This window comes from Microcaecilia unicolor, chromosome 4, assembly GCF_901765095.1.
Source record: "Microcaecilia unicolor chromosome 4, aMicUni1.1, whole genome shotgun sequence".
Classification (NCBI taxonomy): Eukaryota; Metazoa; Chordata; class Amphibia; order Gymnophiona; family Siphonopidae; genus Microcaecilia; species Microcaecilia unicolor.
In genome coordinates, this window is record NC_044034.1 from 244,425,938 (window position 1) to 244,447,195 (window position 21,258).

General features: G+C 45.4%; 1 protein-coding gene across 1 annotated transcript in view; it reads left to right on the plus strand.

Moving 5' to 3' along the window:
* Positions 1–21,258, plus strand: part of DZIP1 (DAZ interacting zinc finger protein 1) — a 327,827-nt gene that overhangs the window by 89,955 nt on the left and 216,614 nt on the right. The window contains 2 exon segments of the mRNA XM_030201373.1: positions 1,244–1,368; positions 20,746–20,907. Of these exon segments, the coding sequence (XP_030057233.1) occupies positions 1,244–1,368; positions 20,746–20,907 (287 nt within the window).

Here is a 21,258-nt window from a genome sequence, read left to right on the forward strand (position 1 = left end):
TAATGCCCCTGAATTTTCCTTTCACTGGTGGTGGGGAATCTTGCGTCAGCTGGACTGATGATCTCTTTGATGTTGTTTGTCCTTGCGTATGCTATGCGTAAATCAACTTTTTCAAACACACTGGTTGATTTCATGATGTCCCATCTATTCTTGATCAATTTAGCAAGAAGGGGACTGTGTTCATTGTGCTGCATGACCATCGTGAATACATTCTCAGCTGTTAGGTGTGTTGACTTGCTGGTCATTAGTAAATTCCTGTCATTGAATTTAGCTCTTCGGTATGCTTTTTTAAGAACAGACTTCGTGTAGCCTCTCTTAGATAGATCACGCATCAATTGTTTAGCTTGGACTTTGAATGTGGAGAGATCTGTGCAGATACGTCTGAGTCTTAACATTTGAGAAAAAGGAAGACTATAAAAATTGCATGCTTAATTTAAAATGAAGTTTTTTGCCCAATGATAGAATCGTGGCGAAGGTTATAAGAGTAACATAACCGCGCACTAAACCCTGGGTATTTTACCCACGGTTTCTGAGGGCTTTTTCTTCATTTTTTGTACAAGCACACAAGTTGTCACTAGAGCTTTATTTCTTTGTAATAGCTAAGCTGCTCTCTCCTGCGAGAAACCAATGACCAGTATTTGAATTGGCAAAGTAATCCAATTGCTTTCTCACAGATACCATTGAGTCTTTTATATTTACTAATTGGCTTTGAGTAGTGAAATATAACATTAAAGACTCAGGCCCAGAAAACTATATTCCCATAACCAATTGAGTTGTATTGTGCATGTATTTATGAACACTTTCTAATTTTTGTAAACCTTGCATTATTATTTGTTCAAATACCATCCCTGCTTGATCTGTGGGACCCAAAGGGGTCCAACTTGATTTGATCCCTGGTAAATGTCATCCTGATTGTTCGTCAACCTGCTAATCTTGAAAATAAACTTTTAATTTTAACTGACGAATAAAGTATGGCACATAGATTTGTGTTTCAAAAGGATTATAAATGATAGTTGGTACATAAGATGAACCATACTGTAAAAGAGACCTGCATCAGTATCCAGTTAGAGAAACCTGTCCTTTCTTGTGGGACTTAGTCACAGCTTCCTAGAGGCTTTGAATAATAGCAAGAAGATTGACTGGCTGTATCCAATAATAAAGCAGATTTGAAAAGTCTAGTAATTTGCTACTGTTTCAGAAATGAACGTTTAATGTTTACTAACTACTATTTCCTTATAAAAAGAAAAACAGAAGGTGGTGCAGACAGACAGACTACAGGGTGAGATCAACAAGTTGAAAGAAGAATTGCTACTCACCAAATGCCAGCTGGAAGCAGAGCAAAGTGCTCAAGTGGCCAAACTTTCACAGGTATTATATATTACAAACCTTGACAAATTTTCTTTGCATGGAGAAGCCAGCCCAAAAACTTAGGATTCAGGAGCTGAAACCTGCCCCCTCCACCATTGCTCTGATGAAAGGAGTGGGGGAGGGAGGGGAAGAGATGTATTCCAATCCTAATGCTGTAGGACCTGATTTACAGGCTTGTTTCCCATTCTTTGTCCAAGGGAAAAGAGAAAGCATAGTAAAACAGGTCCTACCAGCTTCTCTCCTCTCTTTTAATCAGCCATCCCCCAGCCCCTAACTCCCTACTGCAACCCCACTGCAGCATCACCCAGTGAGCCAGTCAGCTACTCCTAGCCTAGCTAGTCCTCACCATCCAATGAATCCAGTCAGCAACCCCTAGGCCAGTTAGCCCTCAGCAACCAGTAAGCCAGTCAGCCATTCCATAAGCCCGTGACCCTCGCCCCCAGGCCCTATCCCCACAAGCCAGTCAATCTGCCTGCTTCTTTCCTTCCCCACCTTTCCACCTCCCCCAACCAGATAATGCTGCTGTCTGGACTTAGGGGAAGATGCACTAAAAAATCGTTAGAGCCCTTCCCTTACCGATTCCTTTAGCGAATCGGTAAGGCATGGGCATGCATTAAGGAAAGGGAATGCAAATGAGCTGCTCGTTGTAGCTCACTTGCATTCTCTATTCTATCGGTAAACACTCGGCCAGTTGGCCGGTCGAGCATGCGCAGAGCAACCAAGCGTTATGCTGGCTGCTCTGTGCATGCCGTGGACGTCCTTCACTCAAAAACAACAACAAAAAAAACTCATCCGATCCGTTTCAAAGCCTTTCAAACAAGGACACACTCACCCGATCCGTTTTAAAGCCTTTCAAAAGTCCCAGAAGCATGGTTAGCTCCCCCCCAGGCAGTTGCTCAGACTGCCTGCCTGCCGGGACGAGCTGCAAAGAAAAAAAAAAGAAACATCTCCTGCAACTTCTTTGCAGCTCAAGCGTCTTTTTTGGCAGTGCCTGCCTCACTCAGCTGAGAGACCTGGAAGTCTCTGAGCCAATCACAGCGCGTTTAGCACAGCTAAACGCGTTGTGATTGGCTCAGGGACTTCCAGGTCTCAGCTGAGTGAAGCACTGCCAAAAAAGACGTTTTTATTATTAAGGGGGCCAAAATGGACTTTTTTTTTTTTGGATGGGCACCCATTTTGGCCGCCTTCCCCCCCTTGCAATAATAAAAACGTCTTTTTTGGCAGTGCTTCACTCAGCTGAGAGACCAGGAAGTCTCTGAGCCAATCACAGCGTGTTCACCCGAGCTAGACGCGCTGTGATTGGCTCAGAGACTTCCAGGTCTTTCAGCTGAGTGAAGCACGGCCATAAAAGACGTTTTTATTATTCCGGGGTCCAAAAAAGAGCCTGCAGCATCGGAGCCTGTTTGATTTTTTTTTTTTTTTTTTTTTATATATAGTGAAGAACGTCCATAAAGGACGCTCCTGACGAGCACTTGGACTGTTTTTCGGGTGGAGCACTCCCATAATGGCTGTCCATGACAGGCACTTGGCTGTTTTTGCCCCCCCCCCCTTTTTTTTTTTTACATTTTATGAAGTTTTCCGATCCCGCGCAGACCCAATGAGAGGTACAGACCTCTCGTTAGATTTTCCACTGTTTTCCAGCATTAAGGCAATCGGAAAAGGTTAGTGCATTTCATCACAATAGGGGTTTCTACATAGTTTGCTCATCTGCATTCCGTTTTTGTTAGCTGCTACCATCATCGGAAAAAAGTATTTAGTGCATGTCAGGGTTTACTACTTGCTTGTTAATGGCTCCTTAAGGGCTCGTTAAGTTTAGTGCATCTGGCCCTTAGAGACACAGGAGCTTCCTCCTCCCTGCACTGTGCAGCTCTGTGTGAGTCTGAGCATCACAGTGCATAAACTCTTGCACTAGTCTCTGGTTCTCAAGTCTCATGAAACCAGTGCTAGTGTTATACCACTTGGTGTAGATTAACATAGATCCAGTGCATATGAGGAAGTTCCAGTTGTGGCAGCAGCCGTAACAAAACTTTTTTAAAGGGATGGTAGCACAAAAATCCCAGGCGTCAGAGAGAAATTTCTAGTCACCATGATGACCCAACACCTAAGATTTATGGAGCCCTGGTATGTGGGCAGTCAGTGCCTTATGTAGATCAAAATTGTGAACTGCGTTTAGAGGTAATACTAAGGAACAACTACTTAGTAAAGAGAGTAAAAACTGAGGATCTAATTGAATTCCTGCGCTTCCACATAAACAAGGAAAAAGGGGAAAGCAGTGTTTCCACAAAAAAAACAAACAGACAAACATGGAGTGGAAGACCGCACAAGATATGTTCCCTTATAACCAGAAATTACAAAAATCAGAAGTCCACGAGCTTCTAAAACATTCTCCAATATTCAAAACAGGATGCGTTGACAATCCTGACCCGAAATGGGCCATGTTTCGGCTATCAGCCTTTTCATTTATAATTCCCTGTCACACATCATAGATCTCATACCACTCTTATCTTTTGTCACGCTAATAGGTTGTGTGTATTCGCTTTTACGCCCACCTTTTTTGGTTTCACAATTCTCTCACTGTTTTTAGTGCTTTTCACAGTTTAGCTTCATATGCTTCACTTTCTGACATCTTGACTTTATTTTTTCCCCTATTCATAGGTATTTCATGCTGAGTGTACCCTAATTTACATATGTATGAGTATGCACATTTTTCTTACATTTGCATGAGGTATGCCATTTCATACATGCGTACGCAATACGTTTTTTTTTCCTTTTTAAAAGGTGATTCATTTTAGCACAATTTATAGTCATTTGACTTGTATGCTGCTTGAACGGATGCTACACAGCATTATCACGGAGGTGTTTTTTGAAGATAAGCCCCTCTGGTCTTTTCTACCACAGACATTGTGGTGGTTCCTTACAATTTTAGCCACACCAATATTTATTTGTTTTTTTTCTTATTTTTTTAGTTCTTTGTAATGTTGCATTGTTAGAGTTCTTATAAGGCTAAAGTTCAACTTAGAAGGATTTATATTTTTAGCGCTATGTCCTCTTTACAGCCACTGCTATATAATATACTAGTAAAAGAGGCCCGTTTCTGGAGCAAATGAAATGGGCGCTAGCAAGGTTTTCCTCCCCACCACCCCCCCTTCTCCCTCCCTCCCTACCTACCTACCGACCGACCCCTTCGTCGTTCTGACGCCATTGCGCCGCACCTCCTGAACGCACCGTAGGCCATTGCTGCGCCCTCGGTGTGTGACGCCATTGCTCCGCCCTTGATGTCATCACGTTTGATGCGAGGGTGGGGCCCCGAGACTTGGCGATTTTGGTGGCTTCACCACCACGAACCCTTCGAACCCGTCTTGAAGGAAGTGACGTCAGTGGCTTGGCTTCACTGACGTCAGGGTCTTCAGAACGTTGAGGGTGAGTTTTATTATATAGGATATAAAAAATGTTGTTGTTCTTTTTGTGAGCAACGGCTCTACAGTCCAAAGGTTTTGCTGTATTCTGCTTCTCCCAATGCTGCTTTTTTTCAGTATGATGATCAAGGAGTGAGTGATAACTTGTTTTAAGCTGCGGTTGAGCTTTTATTTTCACTTGTGCAATTTTTCCAATTGGTTTTTACAGTTATTTTTAATTTAATAGGTTATTCTCCTCCCTTTTAGCGATGCCCACAGGTATTGTAGTGACCCTAGTTTTTTCATCATCTCGCAACTGTCATTTCTGTTCTTCTTTTCTTCTCTTTGGTGTTTGTGGTACACGTGCCATGGCTCCAGTTTCTCCTCTGACATAATTCCTCTTTGGTTAATCCCTTAGCACATTACTGCAATATGATACTTCCATTTTTTCTTTTATTCACTTTTACACATTTTCATTAGTATTTATTATAATACACACATTTTTATCATTACCCATGCCTTTTATTGGCTCTTTTATATTCACACACTTTTATAATTTTGTGTATATTTATATTTTTATTGCACTTTTGTTGTGATTTATTGTATAATATATCTCTTTTTACACGTTTGCCCTCAGCATAAACCTTGAGGTAGAGATGGTCTAAGATCAAGATTCAATGCAAACCCTTAATGCATTGCTTTTCTGTATTTTAAAAACTGTACTTATTTTGAAGGGAGAGAGAATGTGAGCACATTTCATTAAATTTGTTTGCTGTTCTGGCATTTTTTTCTCTCTAGTACATTTTTTATGGTGTTTTTTTTTTTTTTTTAGATCTCACTATATACATAGCATTTGAAACATCACTGGTAGTGTTATTGTATAAAAACCAAGCTTTTCCCCAATTTTGACTTACCATGCATTCTGACTAGGGAGGGCCAATGAGATGTCCATGTTTATGTTTAATTCTGTTTATTGGTAACACAACTTATACAATGCTCCAACACAAAACGAAATCATGTCATAACATCACCTCTAACTGCGTCACCGAACATTTTATTTTTCTCCTCCCCTCCCAACGTTAACTTCCTGTCCCCTCCCTTCCCCCCTCCCTTCCCAGAAGAACAGGCAAGCATTTAAACATTTAAAAGTCTGCTTCTAACTCCAGGTGACAACGATCTCCAGAAGGGGTTCCAACAGTCCTGGAATTCCACACCTCTTTCCGAGTTCCAGTCCTGTATATCCAGCCTTTCAAGTCTCATCAGTTCAATCAACTTGACACGCCATTGTTGAATTCCCAGGCACTGCCCGGTTGTCCATCCTGCCAGGAGTAACTGCAGTATTGTTAAAGTCACCTTATTGGCAAAAGATTTATAGCCTTTAGGCGCTGGTAGTCCTAGCCGGGGTCTGCCAAACAATAATAATACATCATAGTACCACCTAGATCCCCACCAAGTAGAGACCTGCAACAGTACCTCTCTCCACAACTTCTCCACTCTCCTACATCCCCAGAACATGTGTCCAATCAGTACGCCCTCTGTACCACATCTCGGGCACTCTCCCCAGGCGGAGGTCCCCATGTGGAATGCTGTACGCGGTGAAATGTACATTCGGAGCGCAAATTTATACCATGTCTCCCAGTGTTCAGTGAATCTGGACCTCTTACGAATACCCAGAATAAAGGACTTGAGGTGTTCTACTTGAATAGGGGTTCCGAGGTCTTTGGTCCAGGCCTCCGCTAATTTTTTATAATCCAATTCTGAGGCTGAGTCTTTGATATGTCTGTGGTAGAAGGTCAGTGGCACTCGCTGTTGTGCTTCAAAGGAGAATGCCGTCGATAGTTCCTCCCTGACATCTTCAGTCAGGTCCGTCCAAGGCAGACCCCGAATATAATGTGCCAGTTGATAATAGTGCCAATAGTCTTTGTTGGGGATATTGTACTCCCTTTGTAGCTCCGTAAAGGGTTTAATTTTTCCTTCGTCGGTCACTGCTTGCAGCAAATATTTGAGTCCCTGTCTCTCCCAGCGTTCAAATGTTGGATACAAATTACCCGCGGGAAACCTCGGGTTGCCACATATAGGTAGGAATGGTGTTACCCTTGGTGAGAAATGATGTAATCGGCACACCCAGCGCCACGCGGCCCGCGCCGCTGGCATTATGCCTGACTGGTGTAGCTCCATAGGGGTCTCCTTATCTGGCAAGTGTAGGAGGCATCCCAAGTCCGCAACCGGGGACATCCGCCTCTCCAGGGGGGTGTTTGAAAAATCTGAGGTTCGTCTATGCCAGTCATTGATGTGGCGCATTTCGCAGGCGACAGTCACGTGACGTAAGCTAATGAGGCCCACCCCCCCATGTTCCACTGGGGTGCACATCATCCTTAACGGGAGCCGTGGCTTCCTCCCTTTCCACAGAAATTTATTTAAAAGTCTATTCTGTTGTCGTTCATCCGTTTTGGAAAGATAAAGAGGCACTGTTTGAAAGACATATAGCCATTTTGGGATAATAAACATATTATACAGTGCCACTCGCCCAAATAGGGATATTGGAAGGTTCTCCCACCCCTCCAGCTTTGATTTAGTATCTGACATTAATACATTCACATTAAGTTCATGTAGCTTCTTCAAGTCTGCTGGTATCTGTATCCCCAAATATTTGAGGGAATCTTCTGCCCATCTGAGAGGGAAAGGTCCCCGCCAGGCGCCCCTCACCGAGGGCATCAATGGGAGTGCCCAGGATTTGTCATAGTTCAATTTAAATCCAGAGTAGCGTCCATAGGTCTCCAGACAGGTTAACATGCTCCGGAGAGAGCGTGCTGGCTCTTGTAGCACCAGGAGTAGGTCATCAGCATAAGCTAAGAGTTTGACTTGCTCACGCCCCAGAACAACCCCCCTCACCTCCTCCGTTAACATCACAGTTCGGAGCATAGGCTCCAAGGCTATAGTAAAGAGGAGTGGCGACAGGGGACAACCCTGCCTCGTCCCCTTCATTATCGGGAATCGTGGGCCCTGTACTCCATTCACCAATAGTCCTGCCCGTGGGTCCTTGTAAAGTGCCCGTATCACCTCTAAACACCATCCATCAAAGCCCATGTATTCTAGCGTTTGGAAAAGATATGGCCAGGCAACCCTGTCGAAAGCCTTCTCTGCGTCGAGGCTCACCACCAGGGCGGGATCTCCTCCCGCCCGGCAGCGAGCCATCGCCAGCAGTAGACGCTGGACATTAAATGAAGACTGCTTCCCTCTGACAAAACCCACCTGTTCTGGGGTCACCATCCTAGCAAGGGGTACTGCCATCCTCTCTGCCAATATCTTAGCTAGCAGTTTTACTTCTACATTTATGAGAGAGATAGGCCGGTAAGACGTCACCTGTTCTCTGGGCTTCTCTGGTTTCGGGATCAGGGTGATTAGTGCTGTATTTTCATGCAAGGGAAATGAACCTGTCCCAATTACCTCTTCAAAATAAGCTAACAGATCTCCCACCACTTCCACCGGCAGGTTTTTATAGTATTCTGCAGGGTATCCATCAGGTCCCGGGGCTGAGCATGTCTTTAGAGTCTTTATCGCTGCCTGTAGTTCAGTAAGTTGCAAAGGTGTATTTAGGGCTTCTAGCTCTAGTTCTGTCAGCTTGGGGACCTTCGCCTGCTCTAGATAGTGTTGGGTCTCCGAGGGTGCCCCCCGCCCCCCTACATCTGCTCCATAAAAGGAGGCAAAATATTTCGTGAACTGGTCGACTATTGTTTTATGGTCATTTATTATTTGTCCATTAGGGCCTTTAATCGCTTCTATAATTCTGGAACTTCCCCACCCCTTAATTATTCTGGCCATCAATTTCCCTGATCTGTTCCCAAATCGCTTGAGCCTATATTTCTGGTAATTCATGGAGTGAGTAGTTTTCTCACTCTTAAGAGTGTTAAGAGCCACCTGCGTTGCCCTCAGGGCCTCCAGTGTGCGTGCATTAGGATTTTGAATATATTTCCTTTTAGCTACTTGGGTTTGTTTTTCTAATTGTAGTATACTGTTCGCCAGCTGTTTTTTCCTTCTGCATACATAGGCAATTATATCACCTCTCAGCACTGCTTTCGAGGTTGCCCAGTATATCTTGGGCCGGTCCTTGTGTTGTGCGTTATACTCTTTAAATTCGGCCCATTTAGTATGTATATATTGGTTGAAGTGGGGGTCCCTAGCTAAGTAAATTGGGTAACGCCAGCCTGGGCCACCCCCCTCTTTCTCCAGAGCAAATTCAATGTCCGCCGACACCGGGCATGGTCCGAGATCTCTTCGGGGCCTATGTGGACTGCCTGTATCCGGGAGAACAGAGACCGATCTGTTAATATGTAGTCTAGGCAAGCCTGCGTATTATGGGCCCGGGAACGGTGAGTATAGTCCTTTTCTCCTATGTGGAGGGTCCTCCAAGTGTCCACCAGTCCCAGTGTGTTGGTGAAAGTCTGCCACATCTGAGATCTATACCCTCTATAATATGGGGACGCGGCCGCTGAACAGTCTAAGGTGGGGTCAGAAATCAAGTTAAAATCTCCCACAACCATCAGTTCCCCCTCCCGGAGTGCCAAACATCTAGCCATCAGGCGTTGGAAAAATTTTTTATCCGGTATGTTGGGACCGTATATTACTAGTAAGTGGAATTTTATTCCTTGCGCCCACCCCTGGAGCAGTATGTAATTCCCTTGTTCTCCTCGTTCTATTGTCAATTTACAGGGCACTCCTCTCCTTACTAGGACAGCCACTCCTCCCCTCCGCCCCTGGGCCGAAACCGCATAAACCTCTTCGACCCACTGCTTTTTCAGTTTTTTATGCTCTTGGTCTGACAGCCTCGTTTCTTGTAAACAAGCGATGTCTATTTTATGTCTCTTTAGGGCAGTCAAGATTTTTGTTCTTTTTATGGGGGAAGTTATTCCCCCTACGTTCCATGTAGCTAGCCTAATTGGCATGTTTGCGTCGCATGATGCTGTTTTGTATGAGTCCTAGTCCTATATATTATGTCTATTTCTTTGTCAATTCCTTCCCCCCCTGTCCATTGATGGCACCTGTCCTCCCTTATTAATCGTTGTCTTTCCTGCCCAGAAGCTTCTTCTTCACACATTATTAAGTGTCCATTCTTCCTACCCCTCCCTCCCTCCCCTCCCCCCCTCACCCTCTGCCAAAACCCTGTGTAACCTTCCAGCGCTAGCTGAAAGTGGGGATCTCCTATGACGCTAAGGAGCCCCGACTCCCGCCTGCCCCCCCATTCCTCGTGCTTCCCTCACGTTGCAAATTGCTTATGCCTCATGACCAGGCTCCCGCGCCTGCTCAGCCGCTCTCAGTCTCCCGCCAGCAATCCGTGGCCGTTCAGAAATGCTCTTGCAGGTTGTACTGCATCAAAGTGCTGCCACCTATCTTGGTGGAAGATTCGCAACCGAGCTGGATATGTTAGCATGAATTTGATTTTTTTCTTAATCAACATTGTGCAGAGGGGGTGAAATTGTCTTCTCTTTTCTTGTACCGTCCGGGAAAAGTCTTGGAAGATTAATACTCGTTTAGAATTATAGGTCAGCGTGTCTCTCTTCAATTTGAAACCTTGCAAAATTTCTTGTTTATGTTTATAGTTCAATACTTTTGCTATTACCACTCGGGGCCGGTTAGCGTCTTCGCTTTTTCGGCCTACTCTGTGGGCTCTTTCTACTACCAGTGGCCCTCTTGAATCGGTCAGAGCCAGTTCCCTGCCCAGCCATTGTTCCAGCCACTCTGCCATATTAGCCTCCGGTATGTTTTCAGGTAGGCCAACTAACCTTATATTGTTTCTCCGCGAGCGATTCTCGAGATCTTCAAACTTATCAGTCAGGTCTATCAATTGTTGCTTCAAACTGGAGATCTCAGGCCCATGTGTTCTCACATCGTCCTCCAGAGCCATTACTCGGGTCTCCACATCTCCCACTCGGGTTTGCAAGCCATCAAAGCCAGCTGCATAACTGTCCAGTTTTTCGGACAAGGAGTCCCATTGCGGGGCTAGTGCCTTCATAATCGCTGCTGTAATCTGCGCTAGTTGGGCTTCCGAGAACTCCGTTCTCAACTCGCTCTCGTTGTCCGCCATTTTGGTTTCATTCCCGATTTTATTTTTCTCTTTTTTCACCGTTTTATGCGCCATCTGACTTGGTGAGCGGCGTAGATATCTGTCCATAAAATTCTCCGTTGCGTATAGTCGCGGGAGGGGAGCAAATCAGCTGTTTTCTTTTGTTTTGGGGACGTTTAGGAGCCGGGGTCCCAGAGCTGTAGCGCGAAGCGTCCGTCCAGCTCACAGCATTGCGAGATCTCCCGATGTCCATGTTTAAAGTATACTGCCTGTTTTACAGCACATAATTGATTTTAGCCTGACTAACAGAACTGTTTGATTCTCCAGTGTTAGAATTTAAGTCACGGCCATTCTCCAAGGACAAGCAGGACATATCTCACTTGTGGGTGACATCATCAATGGAGCAAGGTGCAGAGATGCTCCCCAGCATTCTTTTTCTTTTCTTTTCTTGAAGCCTTTTAGAAGTGTGAACCAGGGGAAAGTTGCTGAACCCTCCGTTGCCCCAGGTACAAAATAAGTACCTGTATATAATATGTAAACCCCAAATCTCATCCCCTAAAGTACTTTATAAACGAGAGTTAGGATCTTAAATATAATGCAGTGGGTAATTGGGAACCAATGAACTTCTTTTAAGCAGGCGGTCACATGAGCATACTTTTTAGAACCTGTAAGTATTAATTGCAGTGTTTTGCATAAAGTGTAAAAGGGAATGGTGTGTCCAGGGCAAACTAAAAGATTTGTAGGACTGTAATGTAAACCTGCCATCAGATTGAGAAATGATAGCATTTAACGAGTGTCCATCAACAGTAGTTAGAAAATAACATGTGAGGACAGGTGACAATCGGAAAGCAATGTAAGTAAATCTTTAGTGAAAGGGGGCCATGTAGTCATCCAAATGGGTGTTCAGGTCTCCTAGTACAACAAGATTAGCAGAGTTAATATTGTAATTGGAAATTTTTGCTAAGGAAGTATAGTGCCCACACCAGGGTGAGAGAATGGTATAATGGAAAGAAAGGTAAGGGAAACGAGAGAGTTATTCTGAGAGCCAATGTTTCAGTAGTGGAGGAGTAGTCAGGAAGTAATTGAATGTTGTACACTAAACTGCATAAATACCTTCTGCACCTTTCTGAGTTTGGCCTTAAGACCAGCTCTGTAAGAGTCTGCCTCAGTTCAATTGGCACAGCATCATTGTGTAGAGCAGGGGTGGGCAACCATGGTCCTCAAGGACCACAACCCAGTTACAGTTTCAAGATTTCCACAATGAATACGCATGAGATTGATTTGCATGTATTGCTTCCATTGTATGCAAATAGATCTCATTCATATTCATTGAGGAATTCTTGAAAACCTGACTGGGTTGTGGCCCACAAAGACCATGGTTGCCCATCTCTGTGCACTTTATGAGGGGTTTGCTGTTATGAAAGCCTCCCAGCCAAGCCTCCTACAGTGTCATGGATCTCAATGATGAAAGTTCCTTTTGAGCTGCTTGATACTTGCCAATTGAAGTACCTGGCCTGGAAGGTCTTGTTTTTGGTGGTGCTTATTTCACCCACAGGGTGAGTGAGCTCCAGGCCCTGGCAACTTTTCCGTCTTACACAAAAATTCATCATAACGGAGTAGTTCTTCATACTCATCCTTCCTAAGGTAGTGTTGAAGATCCACCTTAACCAGTCAGTTTTTCTACTAACATTTTCCCCTAAACCACTTACACATCCTGGTGGAAGTACACTACGTATTTTGGACTGCAAGAGGGCCTTGGCTTTTTATGTGGATCATACAAAGTTCATAGACAGTCCACCCAACGCTTTGTTTCTTACGACCCTAATGGTATGGGGGCAGCCATCAGTAAATGTATGTTATCCAGTTGGCTAGCAGACTGCATCTCCTTTGCTTTACACCCAAGCTTGGCTGACTCTGGAGGGTCATGTCATGGCTCACAATGTTAGAGCCATGGTGTGGTGGAAGACCACCTAAGATTAGCCTCCGTTGAGGAGATTTGCAAGGCTGCAGCGTGGGCATCAGTCCACACATTCATATCTCACTTCTGTCTAGAGCAAAATCCTTGATATGACAGCTAGTTTGGTCAGACTGTCCTTCAGAATTTATTCGGAGTCTAAAATCAAAATTAAACTCCATGTCCCTAGGCCCATTTTATTTCTGTTTCAGGCTATTCAAAAGATTATCTATCTATCTATCTATCTATCTATCTATCTATCTATCTATCTATCTATCTAGCTATCTAGCTATCTATCTATCTATCTATCTATCTATCTATCTATAGCCAGTGCGTATGTTGTAGAAACAAAGGTAACGAAATATTACACCAGTATAGAAGAAGAAAAATAACTTGTGATTTTTTTGTTTCATTATAAATATAATTATAAATTCTGTAAACTGTTACAGCTCCAGTATATCCAAAATGACACAAACCAAATTCGGACACAGACTGGGAATTAAGAGACTAGTCTTGCTGAATCTGAAACACAGTATGTTATCAAAATCTCAGAACCACAAATAGATCCCTGTTCATGCACCACCTTGTAGTCACACATGTCGAACAGAGAGAGCCTCTCTTCAAATTCTTCAAAAATTAACCTGAAATCCTAAGAAGCTAGGACTCTGCATGCAGCACAATACCAGGAAAACAGAAAGAAACACGATTTCTCCTATACAGTGCAAACTAAAACTGCAGATGTAAATTCTCAAATTGGATATATTTCAAACACTAAAATGAAAATAAAATGACTTTTTCTACCTTTGTTGTCTGATGATTTTGTTTTTCTGATCATGTTGGTCCCAGACTCTGATTCTGCTGCTCTCTATCTGTTCTCTTAACTCCGTTTCCAGGGCTTCCTTTACATTTATTTCTTTACTTTCCTCCTTTCTTCATTTCTTGCTCTACATCCATAAGTAAAAGCTGGGTCCTCTGCGGACTTGATTGAAGGAGGTATACAGTCGATCCAGCTTTTGCCTATTTTCTCCATCTATGTGCAGTTTGTCTCCTCTCTTCCCTTTCCCTCTTCTCTATCCATGTGCATCTTCTTCTTTTCTTTTCTCTTCCCTCCCCTCCATCCATGTTCAGCAATTCTCCTCTCTCCCCAGTTCTCCTCTCTCTCCATGTAAAGCAATTCTCCTCTCTCCCCTGCTCTGCCCTCCATCCATGTCCAGCAATTCTGCTCTGTCTCCTGCCCCTCCATCCATCCATGTCCAGCATTTCTTTTCTCCTCTCTCCCCAGCCCTCATCTCCATCCACCCATGTCCAGCAATTGTCCTCTCTCCCCTGTTCTCCTCTTGTCTTCATCCATATCCAGCAATTCCTTAGCGCAGGCAGCAGATGAATCCATAAACTGGTGGGGTTGTATCCATCTACCAGCAGGTGGAGATATAGAGGTCACTGACTTCAGTGAGTGGTTTTGGACAACCAGCCCCTCTGTACACTAGTATATCTCTATCTCCAGCAGGTGATAGACGTCTCCTTACCAGCTCCTGGATTCAGCTCCTTGGGACTCCTCCTGGGCTAGTTTTGGGCTAGCCAGTTGAGTGTAGGGGCTTTTGGCTATTGTGCCATCCTGATAGCTGTATCCTTCCTCAGCATTAAAAAAAAAGAGAGAAACAGCTTCAGGGTTTGTGATCCAGCTTTGCCTGTTTAAAAAAAAAAGAGAAAAAAGAGACTAAACAGCCACATTCAGCGTTTGCTGCTGGCAGCAGGAACTCAGGCTCGCTGTTGCTGGGAGGTTCATGGTCCCTCTTTCTGCAGCAGGGTGAGTCACATAATTTGATTCTTTCCGTCAGGGACCGAGTTGTTATGGCCGCGGAGGTAGTAAAGTGCTGCTCCTGCTGCGGTAAAAAGAGATCCGCAGCGGGGGGTTATGTAGCGGGCTGTGCTAAACTTATGCTGGCTGGGACGGCTCCGATCGAGGAGTCTTCGGTTTCTTGCGCTGCGGGCGCTTCGCGCGCCGTTTTGCCTTCCCCCGAGGCAGCTTCCGCCAGTCAGCTGATGGTGGTTTCGGAGCCTTTACCCGTGGTGGATTCGGACTGCTTGTCTTCCACGTCAGTTCGCCTGTCGGGGGAACCTCATTTAGTGCCTGGGGGCTCAGAGGCTTCTTTTTCCACAGAATTTATTCTTTTGTTGCACCAGGCTTTTCTCTTGAAGTCTCCCTATCAGCCCTTCCCAGGGCCTTTTGCAGACTTTGAATTCTGCTGTGCCAGAAGTTGAGCAGATTCTCTCCGCTGCTCCTGATGCTCTTCTTCTTAAAAGAAGGAGAACTGTCTCCTTTTCTGAGGGCGCATCTTTGGGTCACAGGTCTACCTTACCTTCTTTGGCTGCCTTCTCAGGGGACTCTCTCCGCCCTTCTAGGGCAGATGATTTTGAGGAGGGGGATGTTAAGCAGGAAGAGCTGGATGACCCTACTGCGGTGCGGGTTTTCCATAAGGATGAGCTTCCTTCCTTGATTTCTAATGCATTGGCAGCTTTGGATATTTCAGATCCAGAGCCTCAGGTTTCCTCGGTCAATCTTAAGATGACCAGTACAAGAAAGCCTTCTAAGGCTTTCCCTGTGCATGAGGCTATTCAAGAGCTGATTTCGGCTCAGTGGTCTGATCCCGAGGGGACTTTTAAGGTTGCCAAGGCAATGTCGTGCCTCTATCCGGTGGTTTCGGATCAAGTGGACAAATATGGTCTCCCTACTGTGGATGCTTTGGTAACGGTGGTTACCAAAAAGACTACTCTTCCTGTGGAAGATGGAGTAGCGCTCAAAGACATGCAGGACCGTCGCCTTGAGGCCTCTCTGAAATGTTCTTTTGAAGTTGCGGCCTTGGCTCTTCAGGCGTCTATTTGTAGCTCGTATTCTGCCAGAGCATGTCTTAGTTGGCTTCATCAGGCGCAGGAGCAGGAACCGGATGAAGGTCTCCGTTTAGATTCTGTCTCTGCTTTTTTTGTAATCAGGCTTAGCTTACTTAGCTGATGCCCTTTATGACCTAGTTCGCTCTTCAGCGAAGCTTATGGCCCTGTCGGTTTCTTCTTGCCGTTTGTTGTGGTTGCGCCATTGGGCGGCAGATTTGGCCTCCAAGCAGAGACTCACTCGGCTTCCTTTCCGAGGCAAGCTTCTCTTTGGGGAAGACTTAGAAAAGATTGTCAAGGATTTAGGTGACTCTAAAGGGCAACGCCTTCCAGAAGACAGGACTCGGCCGACGCAGAGGACTTCCGCGTCTTCTTTTTCTCGTCCTCGCTTCAGAGAAGTGCAGCGTTATCGACTGGGCCACTCTGCTCCTAACTTTCAGCGCAACCGCTTCCAGCAGCGAGCTTCCTTTCGGAATGATAAATGTTCCGCAGCCTCCGTTTCTCGCCCTGGGGCTTCAGTACATTCTTTGCAATGATGGGGCACAGGTCCACTCTTCTGTTCCCGACATTGGTGGTCGGCTTACCCTTTTTTATGAAGAGTGGGCCAACATTACTTCAGACCAATGGGTGCTAGACATAATCAGAGAAGGTTACAAGCTAGAGTTTTCTTCGCCCGTAGACGACGCCTTTTTGGAATCCCGCTGTGGCTCTGCCGCCAAGCGGGTAGCTGTCGAGACTACTGTACAGTCCCTCATGGATCTCGGGACAGTGGTTCCTGTCCCACCTGCCGAAATCTGGAAGGGTTGCTATTCCATTTATTTCTTGGTGCTTTGAAAAGGAGGCTCCTTTTGACCAATTCTCGATCTCCGCAAGATAAATCAGTTCCTGAGAGTTTGGCATTTTTCGCATGGAGACTTTGCGGTCCGTGGTGGCTGCTGTTCAGCCAGGAGAGTTCCTCACTGCTCTGGATCTCATCTCATATTCCTATTTGGCAGCAACATCAGCGTTTCCTATGTTTTTGCCATTTTGGGGGCGTCATTTCCAATTTTGGGCACTCCCCTTTGGTCTGGCTACCAGCTCCTCGGACATTCTCATGATGGTGGTTGCAGCGTTTTTGCGGAAGGAAGGAATCAGGGTTCATCCTTACCTCGACGACTGGTTGATTCGGGTGGACTCCGCTCTGGAGAGCTTGCCGGCTATCGACCTGAGTCATTTGTCTGTTGCAGTCGTTGGGCTGAGTGGTCAACTTGCCCAGAGTCATCTGGTTCCGTCTCAGCAGTTAGATTACCTGGGAGTTCGATTTGACACTACCGCTGGACAAGTTTTTCCTTCCAGAGGAGCGTTGTGCTCAAGCTCCAGGCTCAGATTTCCGATCTTCGTCGGGTTTCAGTCCTAGGCTTGGACTTGTTCAAGTCCTGGGTTCCATGGCAGCAACCTTGGAAGTTGTTCCTTGGGCCAGAGCTCACATGACACCACTTCAGTCGTCCGCTTCTATTCAGATGGTCTCCCGATTCTCAGATTATCCAGCGCAGACTTCCGTGGTTCGCCACGGCGAAGTGCAGCCTGTCTTGGTGGCTTCACGGTCCCCACTTGTGGAGAGGAATTTCTCTAGCGATTCCACAGTGGGTAGTACTTGTCACAGACGCCAGCCTTTTGGGTTGGGGAGCTCTTTGTCTTCAACGGTATGCCCAAGGAACTTGATCTGTGACCAGGGCCAGTTGGCCGATCAATCGCCTGGAGCTCAGAGCCTGTGTTCAATGCCCTCCTTCAGTTTCAGTCCCTGTTGGAGGGGAAGGAGGTCCGTGTTTTTCGGACAACACGATGGCGGTGGCTTATATCAATCGTCAGGGCGGCACTCGGAGTTCAGCCCTGGCAACGGAAGCGGGTCACCTCCTCCTGTGGGCAGAGCTTCATCTAGAATCCCTGTCGGCGGCTTTCATTGCGGGTATCAACAATGTGCAAGCGGACTTCCTCAGTCGACACACCCTAGATCCAGCTGAATGGGAATTATTGGAGGAGGTGTTTCAATTGATTTGTCAGAAGTGGGGAAGTCTGACGATAGACCAGATGGCAAACCAGAGCAACGCCAAGGTGCCCATTTTCTTCAGCAGAAGAAAGGAGCCAAAGTCGGCAGGCCCTAGACGCTGTTCTTCTACCGTGGCCGGTAAATGCTGTTCTTTATGTGTTTCCTCCCTGCACCTTGATAGGGCGGGGTTCTTCTCAGGATTGCTTGGCATCTGGGTCAAGTCATTCTGGTGGCTCCATATTGGCCTCGGCAGCCCTTGTATGCAGATCTGGTGCGCCTTCTAGTGGAATAGCCCTTTTAGCTTCCAGTCCTGACCGATCTCCTTCATCAGGGTCCAGTAAACATGGAGGATCCCTCCCACTTGGTCTTACGGTCTGGCTATTAAGAGGCCACGTTTGAGGATAAAGGGCTATTCTGATGTTATAGCTACTCTTTTGCAGGCTTGTAAGCGGTCTACTTCGACTGCGTACGCCCGTGTTTGGCGCACGTTTGTGGCCTGGTGTAACACCCGCGTGCTGTCTCCTTTTCAGGCTTCTGTGGCTCAGCTGTTGGCTTTTCTGCTGGACGGCTTACAGAAGGGTTTGGCCTATAATTCTCTTCGTGGTTCAGGGTAAGCAGCCCTGGCGTGTTTTCGGGGATGAGTGTCAGGATCCCCTTTGGCAGTGCATACAGACGTAGTTCGGTTTTTGCGGGGGGGGGGAGGGGGGCTTCATCTTCGTCCTCCTTTACGGCGACCCTGTTCGTCTTGGAATCTTAATCTGGTTCTTAGGGCGTTGCAGACCTCTCCTTTTGAGCCTTTACTTGAGGCTTCAGGTAAAGATCTCACCCTAAAGACGGTATTTTTGGTGGCTATAGCTTCAGCACGTAGAATCTCTGAGATTCAAGCCCTTTCTTGTCGGGATTCCTTTTTGCAGTTCTCGGAAGTGGGGGTCACGTTGCAAACTGTTCCTTCCTTTTTGCCAAAGGTCATCTCAACTTTTCATCTTAATCAGCCGCTTTTTCTTCCTTCTTTTGGAAAGAGGATTTTCCCGGGACCTTTCGGAGTCTTCATGTTTTGAATGTACGCCGTGTCCTCCTCTGCTATTTGCCGATGTCGAATAACTTCTGTCAGAGAGACCACTTATTTGTGCTTCTTTCAGGTTCTCGTCATGGTCAAGCCGCTTCTAAACCGACTATTGCAAGGTGGCTCAAAGAGGCTATTTCCTCGGCGTATTTGTTGGCTGGTTGAGTTGCGCTGGAACCCTTGCGTGTTCGTTCCACTAGGGCGCAATCTACCTCATCAATGGAGTCTTCAGTCTTGACCTTGCAAGAGATTTGTCGGGCGGCTACTTGGGCTTCCGTACATTCCTTTTCTAAGCATTATAAAGTGGACGTGGCAGCCAGATCTGATGCTTCTTTTGGTACGGTGGTCTTGACTAGAGGGGCGACAGTGTCCCTCCCTCTCTAGAGACTGCTTTGGTACATCCCACCAGTTGATGGATTCATCTGCTGCCTGCGCTATGGAAGGTAAAATTATGTCTTACCTGATAATTTTCTTTCCTTTAGCTGTAGCAGATGAATCCAATATCCCTCCCTGGTTTACCATCACCTTTTCGGTTCTATTCAATCTGTTAGTTTGTTGTTCCGGCTGTTTTGTTTCTTGCAGTTTAATACATGAATGTCAAAGTTTGGACAGAGTAGCATTTACAATTTGTAATACTATTGTTCTGTTGAAGTTTCCGTTCTGGTGAGGAAGGTTTTCCTGTTCGTGTGGAGCTATTTTTGCTTTGTGATGAGACGTATACTAGCGTACAGAGGGGCTGGTTGGCCAATACCACTCACTGAGGTCAGTGATCTCTATCTCCAGCTGCTGGTAGATGGATACAACCCCACCAGTTGATGGATTCATCTACTGCAGCTAAAGGAAAGAAAATTATCAGGTAAGACATAATTTTACCTTCTCCTCTCTCCCATGCCCTTCCTCCTTCTCCCATTGCCTGGCTGCTTGAGTGTCTGGGCCAGAAGTAATCAACCAATACAAGGCCCTGCACCAGCACTGAGGAGCCTTCGCGCCCAATGCCATGTGCTTGGGAAGGCCCTGTTAGTTCCACGCTCTCTGACACGTATACGTCAGAGGGACGGTACCAACAGAGCCTGCCACGAGTGGATAGGCTAGAATTAAGGCTGAATGTGCTGGTGCCGGATCTTGCTTGTACTGAGTGATTATGGGCCCGGATTCTCAAACATGAGTGGGAAAGCATGGGGTACAAATGTAACAAAAATAAAAATAAAACAGGCAGAGAGAAGAAACGGACAGTGAATGGGAGGTTAAAAAAAAAAAAAAAGGTGCCGCTACATTGTAGTGGTGTGTACCGGCACAAAATAAAGCACTATCTATATCTATATAAAATATAAATTTAAAAAAAATTCTTTGTTGGCTCTTGCCTGTTGCAGGCCTAGTATTTTTTCCCACTCTTATTTCGGACAGCCTAATAGGTAGGGATTCCCACATGTGAGATATTATTTCCTCCTTGTTCTTGGAGAAAGCGATGTTACTCACCTTTGTTCTCTGAGGACAGCAGGACATATATTCTCATATACTTGAACACCTCCCCTAGGAGTCAAATTTTATCAGCTGTTGTACTCTACTGCCCTGGTCTCATGCTAGTGGGTGGGAAGGTACGTGCTTAAGCGGTGGACACTTCTTAAGGTTCAAGAAAAAGAATGCTGGGGAGAGTCTCCATGTCAGACTCTGTTGATGATGTCATCCACATGTGAGAATATATATCCAACTGTCCTCGGAGAACATCTGCTACAGGTGAGTAACTTCGTTTTTCCAAAGTCTTAATAATCAATTAAACTAGTGCATTTGCAGTGCATTCATTATATAGCATTTGCTGCTTTACTGTATTTTAATTTTAGTTGCAGTCTTGTGAAGAGAGAGGATTTACTACAGTTTAATTCACAGCCAGTCAGCAAAATATTGTCATCTTATAAGGCTTTTCAACTTTCATTCATTGGAATACAAGGTCATATTGTGTATTTTTTTTAAGTTGCCATTTTAAAATGTTTTTAGGAGTATGAACATCAGAAAACGAAAGAAGATGAGATTTTGAAAAAATTTGACAAGTGGAAAGAAGAAGAAAGAGAAAAGCTTAGAGATGAAATGAACAAAGTAAAAGAGATGTTCATGAAGGAGTTCCAAGAACTGACTTCAAAGAATGATGCACTAGAAAAAGTAAGCAGTAGAATCTAGAATAGCTCTGAGAAGTTTTCAATATACAAATAAAGCATGTTATTCAACAGATGTTTTGAAACTGGTCAACTGTGATTAAGTAAAAATGTTTTAACTATGTTTTTCTGTTGACCTTTTGAATTCCATTTGACATCTTCCTGATATGTCAATTTTAAGCAGGGCTTTTTTTGTGCCAGTACGCAACGGTACAGCGTACCGGCACGTTTTCCCCCGGGAGTCCTAACCCTTTCTCTCACTCCCCTACTGTCCAGCGATTCTCTGTCCTCTCTCCCCTGCCCTCCCCTTACATCAATGCCCAGCGATTCCCCTCTCTCCCCCCTGCCCTCCCCTTCT